Here is a 20,981-nt window from a genome sequence, read left to right on the forward strand (position 1 = left end):
AATAGCCGGCCCCTTTTTCTGAACGACCGTTCGCAAATAGCGTCCGGCTCTGAATCAGGCCCTAAATCAGCAGGCCACAGCTTTCACATGTAACAGTTACCCTTGGTAGGCAATCAGTGGAATGGAGTGGTTATAACTTATAAGTTAGTGTGATAGGCTGCTCGTTAAAGTCCTGATACCCCTATTCACAGGCCAACTGCACCTAGGCCTAAATGTAGGCTTGATAATTTATTTTCACTAACCCATTTGTTTGCACAGTCTGTCTTAATAACAGTCAGATTACATATTTAAAAAATAATTTAAAATTGTCAAGGGTATGATATATATCACAAATCAATGTACTGTATGTCATTTACAAGTACAGTTTATTGCAAAGTAATGCTCTGAACACTGTAAATAAAACACATCAAAAGTGAGAGTATTGACAACTGTGTATGTGTGATGTTTTAATGTAATATACTGTACTTACACTGCAAACAGAATTGGTGTGAATTTTACTTTTGATTTTATATATAGCCAAATTGATCTCTTGTAATATCAACCGTTATTTATACATTTACACTCCAGGGTATTCAGCATCAACTCTATTTAGAAATCTGTCATTGAATAGCTGCTGAATATAGTCACCTGCCATCCCAGATCAACTATATTTAGACACCTTTGATTGATATCTGCTCTCTTTAGACTTTTATTTTATCATCAAAGATCTGCTCCATGCAAACATCTGCAGCCTATCCCATTCCAGTTGTACTTATTATGCTTCTAAAATGGATAATTGTGATAAAACAGTGCATATTATTATAACTGGGCATGATTCATTACGGATCGCTATTGCGATCACATCTGCATTACGCACACAGGTCTGCTGCGAAAATATGGTCTGCAATCGTAAAGCCAGCATAGAGACGCCCACTACCACTTTTGCACATCCGCATTGCTGCGTATACATCGGGAATATCGAGTAACATCGGCCCCTCACGCACAAATACAACAGGTCTAACCTTACTCAGAAATTGCTAACCTTGTCGCACGCAGTGAGCACTCAAGTTGTGTATGCCGTCGCAGTGGCTAATTTATGCAGGCCCATGCAATGGCATTCAAACGGACACACACGCCTGCGTTTTTCCTCTACCACTCCCAAAGCCACCCCCAAACGCTGACATCCAGTCCCTTGATCTGCGATGGCTTTTTATCTGCGTAGGTGATTGCAATGCGATCACAATGCCAACTCACGTACGCGCACTGCGGTTCATATATGCATGTGCAGTACGCATCATTGGCTGATCTGCATACGCTGGAGCAGTTGCGATCCATGATGAATCAGGCCATCTGACTGTACTGGTACCGACAACACACATATTTTTCATGCTTTAATATTTTCATACAAACTGGTCATCCTATGTATAAAATACAATAAAAACACAAACACTTAACATAACTTGCATTCTACAGATTCACAACTATTAGCATTTTAACCATGTTTGGATCCCGGCACTGGCTTTCTTGCATTACATTGTTCCACATTGTGACTGCATACATCCAAACTGCATCCCATTAAAATCTTGCGGTTCAAGTTCAGAACATGGGGCACACTACCATCAGCGGCACCAGCTCCCAGGTCCTCAGCATACTACCATAGTTGTGTATAGATCCCCTTCAGTGAATGTACCGGACATGCTGTGTATTGAGGGCGAAGGTGCGGTTCCATGCCCTGACAGTGCAGGTATTTTATTTCCACTGTAGTATCTGGGCACCAATAGTAGAAATTTGTACCTGCTTCAGGCACGGTGCCTCGCTTCACTCACCACAGGTTACAATGCACACTCTATTTCCACGTAGATAGTAACTGATGACGTCAGGGTACATCTACTGAAAGGGATCTATCCGCAACCATACTACCATAGGCATGCTACCATCCGCTCCACCTTTTGCACAGTCCCCAGACTGCAGACATGGTATAGTATGCAGAGGACCTGGAAGCCGGAGGTGCCAGTGGTAGTGTGCCTCATGTACTGATCTAGAACCAAGTAATGCTTAGGCATACTTGCCAATCTTTGCTGCATCCGCTCCGGGCTTATGCAAATTACTACTAAGGGGGCGGCTGCAGGCAAATTACATCTTTAGACGCAATTCTATGATAATTACATCATACTGACCCCCCTCCTAACAGACCAGTAATTCCCGACATTTATCATCCCCCTCTTCCCCACTTCTATAGGAAGCGAGCAGGATGAGGGAAGACCACCTACTTTCATGGGGGACTGCCTGCTAATTCAGTAGTATCCTGACTGTTGCAGGAGAATAGGTAAGTATGTGCTTAGACCTTTGCACGGCCTTCCAAAAGATGGAGAATAAATAATGCACCAGTAGATGGTTTATTGTTTTACGGGATCATATACACAAGAAATAGTTTACTTTGCGTTCCTCGATGAAAAAAACGTACAGCTTACTATTCACATTTGCATCAGTGTAATTCACAGGTCAGATCAAAATGTCCCAAAACACTTGCATGTTTTCTGGTGTTTTGTTCCTATGTGTTTTATATACTGCCATGTGTATACAACTACTAGTGTACAGAAACACAGGCATGTGCTATAACTTTCATACTTTCCAATATTGAGGAGGTTTCAATTAACGAACGCCACACACATGCAGGCATCAAAGTCAATCCTGTAACTGCATTATTTTAGAATAGGTTACTAGCCTTGTTTTTTCATTTGTGGTGCTATGTGAGAAATGCTGTCTAAGCACTCTTCATAATGATCTTAGATACTGATTTATAGTCAGACACAAGTGCATTTGTATGTCATGATTACGGGCCTTATTCACTAGGGATCGCAATATTGCGTACACACGCTGTTCAACTGCAATAGCAAGCCAAACCACTGCGATCGCAATGCAAACTCAGCACCACATAAGGATGCCCACTTTACCATATGCACATCCATAATGTTTAGCAGAATAGCGAAACCATCAGTACAATCGAGTACCACCAGACCCATACGCTCTCTTGCTGAGTCCTGACCTTTAGTCTAATTTATGCACGCCCCTGAAACGGCATGTGAACGCAGTGGCACACTTGCGTTCGGCCAACCACCCCCCCATCACCATCCACAAATGGCACTTCCTGTCAATCACTCTGCGATGGGTCTGTGTAGCCTCTGCGATCACAGTCCCGGTCGCAGTAGCCGGCACACTCACGTGCACTGCGATGTGTACGCATGCGCAGAACGCAACAATCAGCCAATTGCATGCATATTAGCAACTGCGATCCAAGATGAATCAGACCCTATGTGTCCCACATATATATCGCACCGTGCATGCGCAAAGCTTGTCCTAATATTTTCAGTCTTGTGTTTTTAACATTTGTAGTCTCTTGTACTTTGAGAAAAAGATCACTGGCAGTAACATACAAATGGAGTACAGTGGTGTGGAGACGCACTTTACCTATGCTCTTGTAGCTGCATTCTTACTTTGGTTTCCATGTTTAAAAATTTTACTTTTGAAGCAAAAATTATACATTTGCACAAGACAGATGCAAAATATGTAACAACACAATACGCATATACACAAATCTTTGTTTGCCTATAAGTAAAAGGACATCTTTTATGCCCTTTATTGTCTGATAACTCTGGAAGGGGTTGGGTTTGAAATACTGGCAGTCAAAATGCCGAAGGCATCCCGATGCCTGGAATCCCTACAAGGGTCAGGTAAGTATACTAACACTCCACTCTTCTTCCCCTAACCCTTTCTTGCACCCTAACCCTCCCCATTAGTGGCTAAACCTAACCGTCTCCCCTTGGTGCCTAAACCTAACTATGCCCTCTTAGTGCCTAACCATAACTCCCCCAGTGGTGCCTACCCTAACCTTCCTTCTCCCCAACCTAAACCTAACCCCGCTGTTGTGCCTAAATCTAACCCTTCCCCCCGGCTAACAGCTAAGACGACCCGGTGTACCTTCGATCGGGATGGCGTCTGTCGAGATTCCGGCGTCAGGATTTAGATAGGCGTTGGGATTTTAACGCCTATCTTTAGTCCCGGGTCAGGCTACCGGTGTCAGGATTTCGACGGCAGGCATCCCATCCGCCAGGATACTCACTACATCCCCTCTGGAAGGCAGAGGCGTAACAAGGGGGTGCAGACCACACCCGGATGTTACCCTTCCAGGGGGTGACATCAAAATGCCGGCAACTCCGAAGTGACAGGGAGCAGAGTGCTGCACTGTGACATTAACATGCAGCACCCAACGCTTGTCATTGGGATTCATCTTCGGGAATGCTGGAAATGCCTCCGGAGTGATGTAAACAGGGCTTCCCGCTGAGCTATGCCCCCTGATGCACGCACCGGGGGGGGGGACTATTTACCACAGCGGGTGTCGCTGACCCTGGTCCCGCCACTGCTGGAAGACACATGCTCATTTCTGAAGGCCACTTGAGTTTTTTTTGCAAACACAGACATATTTTCTTACATCCGCAGACACATGCATGTAGTACCATTATTTTGTGCACAAGTTAGCATAAAATATAGCCAATTCCTAGATATTTACAAACCCCACAAATCAACCAATAATAAATATGGTGAATGTGATGTTATATTCGTAGGCAAGACACAAATGCTACTAAAAGGACTGGTATCAGACTCAAAACAATCAGAAAAAAAATAATTATTTGAAGAGAAATTTTATTCCCCTGTTATTCTGTCCAGGCCAGTGCTTATCAAAACCAGTCCTCAGGACACCCCAACAGTGCATGTTTTCCATATCTCCTTGCCGGAGCACAGATATATTCATCACTGACTGACCCATTTTAAAAGATACACAGGTAGCACTAATTATTTCACTTGTGATTCTGTGAGGAGACCTGGAAAACATGCACTGTTAGTGTGTCCCAAGGACTGGATTTGCGAAGCCCTGCTCTAGACGATAGTGTGTGACACATAGTAATAAATCTGATATTAAGCTTACTCTGTGTAGTCAAATTAATTAAAACAAACATCTGATCTACTTTTTGTCCTACACTCACACCACTGCTTCCCAAATCCACTCTTCTGGGCACAATACTGTAAGGGCCTGATGCACTGTCCATGCCGAATGTAGTTGCCAATTTTTTTTCTATTGCGCACTGCCCATGCGTCCAGAGTATGTACACAAAGAGTCGCAGTTGTGATTGAGACACACAGTCACAGAAATGTCTTGAAAATGTACCGGGCGTTTCTGAGCATTGACAGGGAGGTGGCTAAGTGGACATATGGAGATGATCCATCCTATGGGGTTGTCACAGGCGTCTCAGTTTCAGTGGTTTCACTAAAACCGCACCAAACAATATTTGAGCATCTAAAGATGGGTCTAAAGTGGGTGTCTCAGTCCTAACACATTCAGACACATGCTTGTACACCAGGGAGGGGCTTGTAGCCGTATCTGCATGTAGTAGCAGAAGCAATAGCGGCAAAAGACGCACACACGGACGCTCAGAATCAGCCCCTAAGAGTGCATGTTTTCCATATCTCCTTGCTGGAGCACATTACTGACTAACACATTTTAAAGGATTCACGAGTGGTTCTAATTATTTCACTTGTTATTCTGTGAGGAACCTGGAAAACATGCACTATTGTTTCAAATCGCTATGCCGGGCTGCGCCCAGAATTTTCTTCACGCGTACATCCCGAGTGTGACCCGGATGAGACCCCTTTCAGACTGGCGGCCCGCCCCAGCATATTGCCGGGTCGATAATGTCATAGCCATCACGTGCTGAGCCCGCGCTTCCTATGCTTGTGAATTGGACCCAGGTCACATCAACCCGGGCTACCGATTCACATAGCATCGCGAGCCGGGTTGAACCCATGGTCAACCCTGCTCGTGACCAGGGTTGAAATGCAGTGTTGCTCGATCAAAGTTATTTCAACCTGGCCCTTTCACACTGCACAGTAACTCGGGTTGCTACGTGTTCACATGCAATAACCCGGGTTATTGCTTGAAGTGTGAGAGAGGTATTATTAGTGTATGCCGAAGACTGGATATGATAAGCACTGACTTCACCAATGGTAGTAAATAAAGTCTATATTTCACCCTTCTCATTAAATATTTCAACAAGATCACCTTCCCATGCAAACACCAAAAGTTTTTATTTGTATCCATTCACACACGGCACAATTTTTCTTCTTCTTTGCACCATTAAATGTATTTCTTTAACCAGAGCCGTAACTAGACTTTTTGGTGCTCTTGCCAGAAAGAGCATTGACGCCCCCCCTATTTTTTAAATAGGAAGATAACACCCAAAAAAGAGCCATGGCCTCATGGGGAAGGGCCAGGGAAGAGATAGGGGAGGCCAGGAGATGCTGGGGATAAAATAAGAGGAAGCTACAAGTGAGAATGATAATAAACAGAAAATTGACAGGTCTGAACAGTGCCCCCTGCCCTGCGGTGCCCTGTGCCATGGCACAGGTCGCACTACCCTAGTTACGGCCCTGTCTTTAACCTGCACAGATACATCTTCAAAAAATAATTTTAGACCATACCATTCTGTTTGGGAGGTAAGCTTACAAGCTGTGCAGGATTAATATAAAAATACAACATCGGAGGAAAGAGTCACTTGAACAAAATTCTGTAAAGTATAAAATAAGTTAAACGTTTTGCAGAGAAAAAATGAACAGAATTTGCACAAATAGAATCCTGCAGATTGGAAATATTGTTTCATACACTTGCAATATTAAAAAAAAATAAAGATATTTTCTTTGATGTGTCAGTAGCATAAAACTTTGTAAAAATGTAGTCTCTGATTGTGCAATCCAGAAAATATCCAGAAAACTTTGTTCAGTAGAAGTGCATCAATTCCTGTTCCCTCGCATACGTCATCTAGTGTTCATCCGCAGCTGATGGATAACAATGCTTTCTAGAGAGAGAAATTAAAAGTTTATTGGTCTTAGCAAAATCACAGTTAAAACTAAACTCCAGTTCCTGTACATCTTAGTAGATGTGATCTACATTTTTATTATTGTTGTTAATATACAAACTTTTACTGCAGTGCTGTACAATAAGAGTACATTCAGACTATCATGGACAAACAGAATTTTTTTTCTATCAGGTATTTAATGCATGGTGAATGCAGTTCGAATGGCTTTTAAGGTGGCCATACACGGCACGATATACGTGCCAATCCGAAGTATCGGCACGATATAGGTGCTATATTGTGCCATGTATGGGCAGGTTATAGTACTTGATATCGTGCTGTGCACTCCCGCGGGATCGTAAGTTCAATCCCCAGATCTTCCTGCAGGGTCATATGATCTGGGATGCGATGTACGATCCCATTCAGATGGTGGAGTGGGGAGCCGGTATATCGTGCGGACAGCGGGGACAGCACGATCCGTCTGACGACGGATCGGCAGTCGCCCTACAGGGTGCATCGCACCGTGTATGGCCGCTATTAGAAATGTTATGATTCCTCAACAGAACATGCTGGACACAAGAAAAGATAGAACATTCCTCGTTCCAGGATCTTTGATCATACCAATAATTGGCTCAAATTTTTGGCAAAGTCATGGTCCTGATATCTGTGCTACACACTATACAATATAAATGAAATACCTGGCGAATTTCACAGTGAAATTGCATATGGACGCCCACAAGGATGATGAAGTGATCAGGAAAAAGCATAGGAATTATGGGCAGATTATCGAGAATGCACACACACTGCATGAAATCGGTAAATTGTGGCCGAGATTTTCAGTCTTGACCAACAGATCGGATAATCGAAACAATGCATATGTGGATATTTTAAAACCGTTTTATAAGTGAAGCGCTAAAATGATCGTTCATACACACTATACAATAAATGAAGCTGATCACCCAATCAGTCGGCCCTATAATTGTAACTTGTGTAGGTAGCTTAAGTCTTGGATGTTCCCCATCACTGTTAACACAGATCAATTCAATTCACCAGGAGATGAATGCAGCTAAAACAACACAGAATAACACTTGCTTCTCTTAGCAGTTTTGGGCATAAGTGAGGCAATACATTGGCAGAAATACAAAACACTTGTTAGTGGCGTCCCTCCCTGTGGTGTCACCTGGTATGGAGAGGGATGCTGTGTCACTGAAAAAGGCATGTGGCCTCGTGGACAGTGGGCTTGGCCACGTAGGAAGAAGGTGTGGCCTTGCGCCCCAAACGCTGCAGTTCTGTGCTTTTTACTGAGGGCTAGGGGGGGTGCAGGAGGTGCGGCCTGCCCTGTGTGCAGTGCCGGGCTCCCTCACAGTGTCAGAAGCCGAGTGCTGCACTTAATACTACAGTGCAGCACCTGGCTCCTGTCACTGAGGGGGAGTCTGCACCTTGCTGTCACCCTCCTTGTGACGCCACTGACACTTGTCCATTTTTTTTCTTTCTCTTCCAGGATATAAATAGGAGAGAAGATGCAGGTAGCCACTGCGATGGGCAGGGTAATTGCATCATGATGCCCCCACCATACACATGGGTTGTGACAATGGTAACTTGCATCATCCCAAACCCGTCCCACCTTTTTCACTAGTACCCTTTACACCACAGCTAAAACCCGGGTCATCGCAGGGTTAACCCGGGTTGCTGCTAGGTGTAAAAGGGGCAAGGGTTGGATTCCTGGGTAGCTTGCAGGGTTTAACACAGGAATGACTTGTGCAACCCTGCAGTGTAAAAGGGTAACCCGGGTCGTCCGACCCAGGTCCCATTTACAGCATGGGGACTTCCGGGTTTCTCCTTAATACATCCGGGGGATACTTACTATTTGAGGTTAATTGGGCATTTTACCTCAAATATTCAATGATAAATGGGCCCCTTAGTGAGCTAATTGTGCTGGAATACACTGAGCTGCTCACACACTTGCATAATACTCCAGAATTATTTTTACTACACAATCTAGCTGGGACTTCATTTGCTGCTACATAGTATATTTACATGTTGCCATTTGGTGTTACTTTTTTATGTGCTGAATAATATGTGGATTTTTTTAGAAACACAGGGCCCGATTTAGACCCGTTCGCAAGCGGGTCGATGGCCGGGCAGTGTGCACGCGAGAAAATCAATTTTGATCGACAGGTTGCGCCATTTTGTAGGCGGAGGGGGTTGGCTGGCCAAACGGAGGCGTTCCCGAAGGAACGCCTGCCGTTTGTGGGAGGCCCTACTGACATCACTGGGGCATGTGGGAACGAGACCCTTGTGGTCGCGACCATCACCTGGCCACTCGCAAAAGCTATGGGTGGTCACCCACAGCTTAGCGAGTGGCCAGGAAGCCACTGGGCCTGATTCAGAGCCAGACGCTCTGAATCAGGGCATTTTTCTTTTTTTTTTGTGCGGCCTCCTAGCCGCTCGCATAGCTGTAGAGCAGGAAGTCCACCTACTGACATCATGAGTGATGTCAGTAGGGCCGCCCACAAACGGCAGGCGTTCCTGCAGGAATGCCTCCATTTGCCCAGCCACCCCCCCTCCCCGTCTTCCAAAAGGGGCGAGCTGTCGATCAAAATCGACAGCCGCCCCTTTTGGATGCGAGCGCCGGAGCGAGTGCTTTTTGCGCTTGCTCCAGGGTTCGCGCACATGCAGTGCGCACGCCACGCATGCGCACTGGCCCACCATCGAGCCGCTTGCGAGCGCTATGCGCTTGCGAGCGGGTCTGAATCAGGCCCACTGTTCCCAATTGGTATCATATGAAGTTCTAATACAGTGTGATCATATTCAACACTAACATTGTTCTATATCTAATTGAACTATACATTTTAATGTAATTATTATTATATATTTTTTATGAGATTCCTGCGCCCTGCTATTTGTTTTTAGATTATTATTATTTTTAAGGGGACTAGCAGCCCCCTGCTTTGCAAGCGGCTGCAGGTGTTCCCTGTAAGGTTTTCTTTTCCTGTATTGTTAATGTATAGGGGGGGCCTGGTATTTTCTGTGTAAGGGCAGGCAAATATGCAATACAGGGATAAAAGGAGATAAGCCAGTCTGTTTGCTAATGCTAATATTTTATAGTGTGGTGGGGGAATTAAAACAAAAAATAGGCATAACACAAAACCCCACACATGCTTTTTTTTAACAATACTGCAGGGCTGCACTGCAGTTAGGGCCTGATTCAGCAAGCATCGCAGTTGCTAATACGCACACAATCGGGCAATTGTTTCACACTGCGCATGCGTATGCATCGCAGTGCGCGAACCAGCCGCTGTGATTGGAACTGCGATCTCAGTGGCGACGCAGACCCATCACAGAGTGATTGACAGGAAGTGCCCTTTGGTGGTGGTGACGGGGGGGGTGGTCGGGCGAATGCAGGTGTGCCAGTGCGTTTCAACGGAGTTGCAGGGGCATGCATAAATTAGCTACTGCGATACCATATGCAGCCTGAGGCCTCATAGCATGTGCTGAAGTTAGCAGTTCCTGAGTGAGGTCTGACCTACCTGTGTACGGGTCCGAAGTTACTTGATGTTACCGATTATTTTACTATGTTGCCAAAGTATATGGATGTGTGTAAGGGAAAATGGACGTCCTTATTTTAGGCTGCGATCGCAATGCGAATGCAATTATTTGCATATCACCGCTGATATTAGCAACTGCGTTGCGTGCGTATTAGCAGAGTAGCGATCCTTGCTGAATCAGGCCCTTAGTTTGCATGCATGTTGCTTGCCTGCAGTTTTTAATTTAAAAAGATACAATGTAAGCAAATCACAGTTGGGTTAACATAGCTGAGCTGATAACCCTTTTTAAAGTGGTACTGCCAAATGTGTAAAGCTGGGTACAATTTAAACGACATGTGTACCCAGAGATGCGATGGTCGACCTCCCCCCTGACCAACAGGCCTACATATTGGGTGGCCGGTATACATTAGACGATCTGGTGCCCGATCGCCCAATATGTCGGCCCCTGCTGCATCCCACTGCATGGGGTCATCAGTCTGCATCATCAGATTTTGCTGCATGTAGGCCCGATCAGGCGATGCAGCTGACGACACCACGGTAACGTGCACCACCCGATATAAAGTGTACACACTTAATGATTTTGACGATTTGTCATTCCAATCAGACGGAATCAGGTCAATTGTTCACTAATCGCTATGAAAAATACCATACTTGCCAACTTTCCCAGAATGTACGGGAGAGTCCTGAATTTAGGGAGGCTTCCCTGGTCTCCCAACAGAGTTAACCAGTCTCCTGCTGCCGGACACTTTCTGACTGAAGTGGGTGGCCCAGAGCTTGGATGACATGATACACATGGAACTGAATCATTGTAGACCCTCTCCCACTCTAATGAAATGCAAATTTGCATAGTGGGGGCGGGGCCTTGATAACACAATTAGGCACCACACCACCCAGGGTTTTTAGTATGAAGAAGATGAATATCAAATGGTTGAAGATGCTGCATGGACTACTCTCCAAGCTTGTTTCTTTGCAAAACATACAAAATAATAGAATGTATTATGAAAAAGTTATACAGCATAGACAGACAGAAGCATGATTGGTGCGGAACAGTATATGACTACTTGGAAACATTTACAAATATATAGTATCATGCAGAGATTTGTAGATGGGAACCAGAATGCTAAATTGTATACTGTAGGAAATATGCAGCTCCTACAATTACACATGTATTCCAAATGGACTGATGTGGCAGGACCGGATCTAGTCTTTTTGTTTAGGGGACTGGTCACATAACCCTGTTCAGTCCTCCCCTCCCACTCCTTTACTGAGTGCAGTGAGCAGCACTCGATTATTACTCCCCTATGGATCCGCCACTGTGATGTGGTGACTGCTAGATATATGGAAGTTTATATAGTAAATGGTTACAGTAATCAAGACAGGAAATGATAAGTGCATTGTGATAAGATCAGGTTAGGGCTGCCCTCTCCTGGGGTAGATGGACACTTACAAACACACAGCAGCCAGGAAACAGCACACCAGACCAGGGTTTCCATGAAATTAGCTGAAGCTAGTTTATTGTGCAGAAAAAGAGAAATATAAAATAAAACTCTAGCCCGTCTGGGCTCTAACTAAACACAGAGGTTCCCTCTATCATCAGTGGTAGGACCTAATGCCACTACCACACACATAGGCATATGCACAGTACTCACGGTCATTAAATCACAATGGTGCAGATGTATGAAGCTCTGGAAAGTGATAAAGTGCAGAGTGATAACCGTCCAGCCACTCAGCTCCCTACTGTCATGTTAAAGGTTGTGTTTGAAAAATGTCAGTTGGTAGCTGATTGGCTGGTCGTTTATCACTCTCCACTTTATCACTTCACAGACCTTCATACATCTGCCCCAATGTCTCATAAGAGGCCTGCTGCCTCTTTCCCCAGGTAGTGAGACACTGAGTAAAACCCCAGCCTCTTACAGGTGCAAGTACTAATTAGCCCAGAGGTTCCCAAACCGTTCTGGTGTCATGTTATTTTGTGAAATAAATCATGTCTTATTATTATTTGTGGATGCAAATACTGATTGATTGAGAAGCAATTATAAAGATACTTTTATGTGAGGAATCAACTCCTTCAGTGTGTGAGTAGGGTATGCTACTTATTGAAAGATACTTCTTGACTTTAAAGATACCTTGATATATATTTCAATCCACCAGTTTAACTGAGTGGGGTACACTAATTTTGGATTATTCACACTGGGTGTTCCTAACACTATTGGTGACAAACTTTTTGGATCTGCATGACAAAAAGATACCTTTATATATGCAGTGATTAATTTATGACGCAGTAAGTATGGTACATCACTTCACTACTTAACTCTTTGGGGAAACATATCTCTTGTATGGGATAGTACCTACCCCCTATTTCATGAAGCACCTACGCTAAATAATGATGAAAGAATGTACACATTGTTGATTTTGTTTTCTTTTCATGTTGAAAAACCATTGAAAAAAAGAACATAAAAGAAAGAAAATTAAAGAACATCAAGAGGACTCCACTTTGGAAATTATAAAGTGTCAGTGTGATTATACATTAATAGGGAACGCTCCTTGATTCTCCCCTAATTTCTGTTTTTTCTGTTATTGTTATTTTCTTGTATTGGGCAAGATTGGATGGAAATGGAGCTGCTAAAAACGGTGCTGTGCCTGGGCATCTCCATTTTTTGTATATATTTTGTGTGTATTATTTTCACAGCATCTACTAGTGATTTAGTAGTGTCATCATTAGTGTAGTAACAGGTATTTTGCTCAGTTGGAGATGACATAGGTTTAGAAGACGGACAGGTCAAAATAAAAAAAAAATTACAGTACAATGAGAAGCATGTGGTGTAAAAGTGATGGTATATTTCTTTACACAAGAGGCATAACATGATAATTTCCTAAAAGAAAATGTACGGTATTAAACCGAGAACATAAAGGTACCTAGGTCACCTTCTAAGAATCATTTGAAAAGACCTTTAGACAGCAGGATAATCATTAGACACATTATAGATACTTCAGTAGACTTATGGTACAAAGGGCCTGATTTAGAGTTATACATAAACCGATGGTTTGCGTACAAGTCTGACGGCTCCTGAGTGCATGCGTAGGATCTGTACAGTGCATGTGCCGATCAGTGTCTGCAATGATGGCTGCAGTGCTCCCTAAGCCGTTTGGGGGCAGGGAAGGTGCGGCAACGGCCAGCATCCCAGAAAACAGGGGCATGTCTGCCCCGGTTTCTGGGCATGCCGAGGCCAGTATCTGCATCTTCCAATGCAGCTTCACTAGCCCCAGCTGAGTGAACTTCGCAGCCATCCTGAGTAACCTGAAATTATACACTGTTACACTATTAGAGGGATAGTTACCTGCTGGATCAGGAACCCTGGTAAACATGGGTGCTTGATTCACTTGTATAAAAATAAACTACACAAAGATTTGCCTAATGGTTGGCCAAGCAACTGCGGGATCTGGTCACAACCTCCTGGTGACTAACGGCACACTTTAAGCATGGGCCCCTACCATTACATTTCTCCGGTGGGCCCTTCATGCCAAAGTCCAACACTGTGTACAACTCTGAATCAGGCCCCAAGTCCATATTGAAGGGAATCCAAAGGGGACCTATTGAAAATCACGCAGCAAATGATGTGGGGCATAAACTAGTGTTCAAGAGGTTAGTGAAGGAGAGATTATTCGTGTTGCGTCATATCTTTATTACGATGTGTTGCTGTTTTGTACTTGGCATTCTATTTCTGTAACCCCTTTTTCCCTTATGTTTCTCACTTCATTAGAACCAATTTCTTTCCATTTGCTGTATGCACCCGTCCTCCTTTCATATTATATATTTTTTTACCTATTCAATATTGATATTAAAAAGGAGAGGTTATTTATGGCCACCAATAGAATTGTACTGTAGGTACATGTATTAAGGCAAATATGGAGGAAAGAGTGGCTCATTTCCACTGTTTACTCCATATCTGCCTTCAGACAGCTGCTTTGTGCAGTTCTATTCCAGAAATGTGCCCAGAGGAGTCGTGCCAGAGCTGGGTCATGTACGCATGGTAATAAGATTATTTAACTACTGACAGAGAGCTGTCTAGCTACATATTGTAAGAATGGGATCAAACTTCTAATACATGTACAGTATCAGCATTGAATTAATACTGTTACTCAAGCCCTCCTCACAGCAAAATATACTGTAGATCACAGCAGGAACTTCATCTGCAGAGCCGGCATAGGCATTGTAAGCAGGGCCGGCAACAGAAATCCCGGGTCCCGGCACACTCATTTTTTTGGGGCCCCCTATCCCCACCCAGTACGTATATGCAGGAAGGGGCGTAGGGAGGGTTTCTCTGGTGGAGCGCAAGCTCCAGGCCCCAAACAGATGAGAGGGTGCTGGCTACGGAGTCCACTAGAGGAACCAGTAGCTTGACAGCCCACAGTGGAGAAACCCTAGGAGAGTGGAATCAGGGACAGTGGAGGAGATAGTAAGAAGAAGAAAATCTGAGAGAAGAGGAAGAGCTAAGAAGCCCTATAGTAGAAGTGTATGTGTGTGTCTGTCTGTCTGTCTGTGGAGGGAAGGGGGGGTGGAAGTCAAGATGGAGGTATCATGTTTTGGGTAGGTTTGAAGGGAATGGGGGTGCAGCTTGGTACTTTACCACTGCAATCATTGGATATATATTTATTATTGCTGCTGTTACAAGTGTATTGCTAGCGCCACACAAATGTAAATAGAAAGATGGGCTGTTTGCTCTATAAAAGCAATATACATTTTGTTATAGCAAAACTGAGTTATTAGCAAAATAATAAAAGTTTTATTATTTGGCTAACTAGTACAGTGCAAAATGTGCCCTGGGTGGGATTCTGGATTTTTTTTTTTATCACAACAATGGTATCTTTTGTAATTTAAAGACATTTAACTGGGGAGCCCCTGTGGGTCTCCCCAGTGTGTCTCAGCCCAAATTCCCTCAGCTCCATCTCCCCCCTTCACCAGCACACCTCCACTACCCGCCCGAATTTCTCTAGCCCAGCCCGCACTTACCTGCGCCAGCTGCCTGTCCTGCTTTGCCGTTCTTCTTCCAGGGTGGTCAGCTCACACCCGGCTCCAGCTTCTCTCTGTTCCAGTTGTGTGACGTCATGACGTCATGCGTGCTGCACCGGGCTGCCCCATCTGTCTGGTCGGCTTCTCTGCTCTGCACCGAGCCGCTGGCTTCTCTGCTCTGCGCCGGGCCGATGGCCCCGCTTCATTGAACCTGTTGCGGGCCATCGGCAGAGGCAAGGGACAGGGGGGACACATGAACAGGGCCCCTCTGAGTGTCGGGGTCTGGTACAAGTATCCCCTTTATACCCCACTGTGGTCGGGCCTGATTGTAAGCAAATGCCTTAGGGGACTCCCACGACTCTGCGCTGCACCATAGTGACAGCGGCACCGGCCAGGTGCTGTGACTACTGACTCCCTGCTCGCCGCTACCATGATTGGAGCTCAGCTCCGATCGGGCAGCGCAGCAGTCAGAATGAGCTTCTGCACATGTGCTTGCTACAAGTAAGATGGGCGTGGGAGTGCCCAGTCACAGACACTCCTCCCATGGGCCTTTGTCACTCATGGTTCTGCCGCCGCCCAGCACCCATCATCCAGGAGAAGCCACAGCACTGTTGCAGGGATGGGCCCACTGATGAAGAGACAGACAGACAGACGGTAAGTAGACCAGAGTCACTCTGTATATAATGTGTGTGTGTATATATGTTTTGTGGGTTTATCTGTTAGGGAGCACCAGCCAAAATGTTGCCTAGGGCACCAAATTGGCTAGGGTCAGCTCTGTTCATCTGTAATAGGATATGGTGAAAATGTAAAATAAAACAAAGGCAAGCTGTGTCAATCAACAAATTTAGTACTAGCTATCAGAGGGAATAACCAATAGTCAATATCAATCAAGTTACACCTATTGAATGTTATAAACAGAAATGTCCATGTTTTTTAACTCATACACATTAAAAACAATTAAACCCAATTTTTTTTCACTTTCCAAATTATGCAATGCAAAAATATGAACTGTGTAATTGTAGCCACGTCCCCCCTCCACACACACTTTACATTACCGGCAATCACTGCATTGTATCATACTTGCCGACTTTCAATCTGCCCTCTCCGGGAGAAGCCTGGGGAGAGGCAGCAGTCGGGGAGTGATGGGGGTGGGGCCGGACCATTTGCGTCATTAGGCCCGCCCCCTCACAGCAAAACTCCCATGAATTGCGCATATTTTAATAGGGGGTGGGGCCAAATGACGAGATTATAATAGAATTGCGTCATTAACCCCCGCCCCCTAATGACGGACTGCGGATTTCAGGTAAGTTTCTGCCCACTTCACTAGGAAGTGGGTGGGATGCAGGAGAAGTGCCTACACTGCGGGGGGTTACCTGAAGAAACTGGAGCCTCCTGCGACTTTAGGGAGTGTAGGCATGTATGCATTGTATAGCAGTGGGCAGGACCACGATGACACAATTGCCCACTCACGCCCTCCTCCCACACCGCTCACATATGAAATGCCAACCGCTGCACTGGCTTTCTGGCTGCCTCCTTCGGGAGAGGGCAACCAGAAAGTCAGCAAGTATGATGTACATCAGCGTGTGACAGATGGTAGAATTTTTAAGACTGCTGAAAATAAACTATATTCTATACTAAATATACATGCAGATCACATTCACTAGCAAAATGCAGCACACATACATGTATGTACACACTCCATATGGAAAAAGTCATACACTTCATGTCATCTGGCATGCAGATCAATACAAGCTTCAAAAACATGTGACAGCATGTACTACAAGATTCTATACTGTAAAACATTAGGGTGCTAGAGTACAATAAACCCATTCAAGGGGCCGTCATGTAATTGCCAGAATCTTAACATGTAAAGGGTTTATGAAGGTCACCATTTTTGGGCTATTATCATTTAGTCAACTAACATAATAAAAGAAGCACTTATTTTATGTGATGGGAATTTTATTCAGGTTTATTTTTTTACTTGAAATAAAATATAGCTTAAGTAAGACTTTGAGGAATTAACACTTGAGCGCAGGCTGGCTAGATTAATCTACATTGAATATGGGTTGGGTATGAAATCCCGGCGGCTGAAGAGCCCCAGGTTCAATCCCGACAACGGAAACCCGACACATCAAGATCCCTATGGAGGCTAGTAAGTATTCTATCCCTCCCCTCTCCCACCCCTAACTTTCCCTTGGTGGTGCCTAACCCCAAGACTCCCGGGCAGTGCCTAAACCCAAGTACCCCTGGGGGTGCCTAAACCTAACCCTCCCTCCCTGCACCCTAAACCTAACCCTCTCGGGGAAGGGGGGGGTGCCTATATCTAACCTCCCCCCCAGTGGTGCCTACCCTAACACCCCCTCTCCTCCCCTAACCCTCCCTGGGGGGTGTCTAACCCTAAGTCCCCCCAGGGAGTGTCTAAACCTAACTCCCCCCCACCGGCGGCTAACACTTACCTAGGTCCGGTCTCTTACAATCTGAATGCCGGCTGTCGAGATTCCAATGCCGGTATCTAAATTGTAAGAGTTATAGTGGCGTCTGCGTTTTGCCAGGCGGCGGGAAATTTACTACATCCCATTGAATATTAATGATACTTAATAACAGCTATTTTATTATAAACCTTCTTTCTTAGCAGAATAATTACTACAAAATGCTATTTAATTTAAGTGAATAGAATTACCATACATTTGTCAGTTATGCAGAGTGGAAGCAGCCATTTTGTGAGCTGAGTCAATACTGATGAGAATGTAGTCTAAGTTAACTAATACTAAGCATTGTTAAATATATTTTCCCAGCCCACGATATGGCTGCTTCCGCTGTGTACGGGTAATTGCTGCAACTTAAAATAGCAATGTCATTTTGTCTAGGGGGAAACAGTGAGCAATATTCAGGTAGGGGCCATCTTGCACCGATAGTGGCTACCCGACTGCCATTGTCCTAAATAATGGTTTACAGTATAGAAATATCCTTCATTAGTTATTTTTGAGACACATGGTTATTTTTCTAAATTTGTTATTGTTTTACGACTAATTGTAGAAAGTCTATGACTCACCTGACTGCTGGTCCTGCGAGCAGCAGAGAGGTGAATAGAGATAGGATGTCATGAATTAGTATTTATCTAAGAGCTTTGATAAACAGGGGACTGCTTTTTATGGTAGCAGAAACACCTGCACATACCCCTGAGATTAAGCCTCAGCCCTTCCCCCCTCCGAAAGGAGAAGAGCTGCTGGCTGGTGATTTCTTCAATTCTATTTTCATAGACTGACTCTCGCCACGTGGCTCAAATTTTGACAGATTTCCTGCTCCTGGCACTGCCATTATTGGCTTTACTGCTTTCATACCTTTTGACATGGGAATGCGGGTAGGGATGTGGCGTTGGGATGACCCATCCTGTGTTGTCTGAAGAGTTAAAGAAAACACATAATCAATCAATCTAAAAATCAATCAACAAATCATCTACAAAAATAACTCATTTATTTTATTTTACATTTTATTTTTTATATTATTTTACAATGATTTTGCAAAAAGATGGCAATAAAATACATTTACTGATTCATATAGTAAACATTTATAGTAACCAAGCCTGTAAATCAAATAACCCAGTATAAAGGCTTTTAGGGGATGATTGTCTAAAGAATGGATCAACATAAAACACTAGACACTATCGGAGTTTTTCATGGCTGCTTTCTCTACATCGGCTGGTTTGTTTAGTTTTTTGGAAAAAAGAAAACACTTGTGGACAGTGGATTGTTCCTACTTAAAAATCAAGAACTCACTGCAAATACCAGAATTAAATATAATATACGGGAATAAGCTTACAAATTGTTTTCATAAATTTCACATCTAGGGAAATTAATTACTGTAACGGCTGAAGATGAATGTGTGATACATGAAAGCAAAGTAGGGAAAATTCACAATACATTTCAGAAATCCTTACACTAGTTTCTGTAATGCAGTTAACATTTGAATTATGAGATAACTCATATAAACATTTAGGGTCTCATTCAGACACGCTCGCAAGCGCTTGAGAGCTCGCAAGCGGGTCGATGTTGGGCTCTGTGCAAGTGTCCATACTCAAAACAAATCACAGTGTAACAATAAAGCTGTCAAGTATTTATGGGCTACATGCAAAAGCAGCCAATATTTACCCTGCTTGCAAAACAAGAAAATATATATATTTGCACCCCTTGTATTGGAACATGGTTTGTTCCAGGTGCAAGCTTTTGTTTGCTTTGCCCCCAACTCAAATCAGCCTCTTAATGTTAACTCTGTTTTATACCCCTTCCACACTTGCTGCAAAAACCGCAATATCTGTGCCGTGTGAAAGGGCCAGGTTGAAATAAGCCGGGCCGGCAATTCAACCCTGGTCACGAGCAGAGTTGAACACCGGTACAACCTGGCTCGTGTTGCAGTGGGAATGGGTAACCCCCATTGATGCGACCCAGGTCTCGTTTACAAGCATAGGAAAAGCCAGTGCTTGGAGATGATCTCATGTCCAAGCGCCGGCTCAGCACTTGATGGCATCGACCCAGCAATTAGTGTGTCGGGCTGCCAGTCTGAAAGGGGTCTCAGACGAGTTGCACCCAGGATGGGCTTGTGAACAAAATCCCAGCTGCAACCCACCATTGCAATGTGAAAAGGGTATATTTGTATGAATTCCAAAACTGTGATGCTATTAGCAGTGAGGTGATGTCGTTCATCTACAGTATTACACTGCATTATGTCCCTCTGTCAAACAAAAAGGGCTGGTTGGCTGCTGGGCCTGAGCACCAAGCTACTGTCTCGGGACCTGATGCAGAGCTGCACACAAGGCATTTTGTGATTTATATCAGTGTGCATGCTCTGTAGGTGAGCAACCATGGGCAATTCAGAGATGGAGGCAACTCACACATCTCTGATTGTCATGAAGGTGAGTAACTGGGTGGCGACAGGGTGTTTGCACGTAGGCTGAGTGTGTTGTGGTCATGTAGGTGGGATACTGAGCTATGCAGAGCTGTGTGCATGCAGAAATCAGTCTGACCTTGGACAGCTATTTGCTTTAGGGCTGGTGCAAGTGTGCACTGATAATGATGATGGCTGCTTACACAAGCAGATGGACAAAAGCAGTGTGGTCTCATAGATGCGATAACAATATACATTATTGCATATTATTGGAGTAATGAGGAATACTGAATGAATTAGACCCCAAAGTCCTGATCATATATGGAGACATTTTCCCAGAGCCGTAACTAGACTTTTTGGTGCACTGAGCCAGAAAGATCATTGGAACAGCCCCTATTTTTGAAATAGGGACATAATGCACCCGGAAAAAGAGCCATGGCCTCATGGGGAAGGGCTAGGGAAGAGATAGGGGAGGCCAGGAGATAAAATAATAGGAAAATACAAGTGAGAATGATAATAAACAGAAAATTGACAGGACCAAATAGCGCCCCCTGCCCTGCGGTGCCCTGTGCCATGGCACAGGTCGCACTACCCTAGTTATGGCCCTGCATTTTCCTATACACAGCATGGTTCCAGTCAGTATCACTACTGGATGAC

At 44.4% G+C, this 20,981-nt stretch overlaps 1 protein-coding gene across 5 annotated transcripts in view; it reads right to left on the reverse strand.

Annotated features, from left to right (window-relative positions):
• Nucleotides 1–386: 386 nt before the first annotated feature.
• Nucleotides 387–20,981, reverse strand: part of FILIP1 (filamin A interacting protein 1) — a 216,174-nt gene continuing 195,579 nt past the window's right edge. For 4 of the 5 annotated variants that reach the window (XM_088471516.1, XM_088471507.1, XM_088471532.1 and 1 more), the window contains 2 exons: nt 18,621–18,842; nt 387–6,887 (listed from right to left, as the gene is read on the reverse strand). In XM_088471516.1, the coding sequence (XP_088327642.1) occupies nt 18,636–18,842 (207 nt within the window). In that variant the 3' untranslated portion in view covers nt 387–6,887; nt 18,621–18,635. The remainder of the gene's footprint in view (nt 6,888–18,620; nt 18,843–20,981) is intronic. The other variant, XM_088471542.1, reaches the window with a different exon arrangement.

This window comes from Taudactylus pleione, unplaced genomic scaffold (assembly GCF_031769625.1).
Source record: "Taudactylus pleione unplaced genomic scaffold, aTauple2 ptg000015l, whole genome shotgun sequence".
NCBI classification, from domain to species: domain Eukaryota; kingdom Metazoa; phylum Chordata; class Amphibia; order Anura; family Myobatrachidae; genus Taudactylus; species Taudactylus pleione.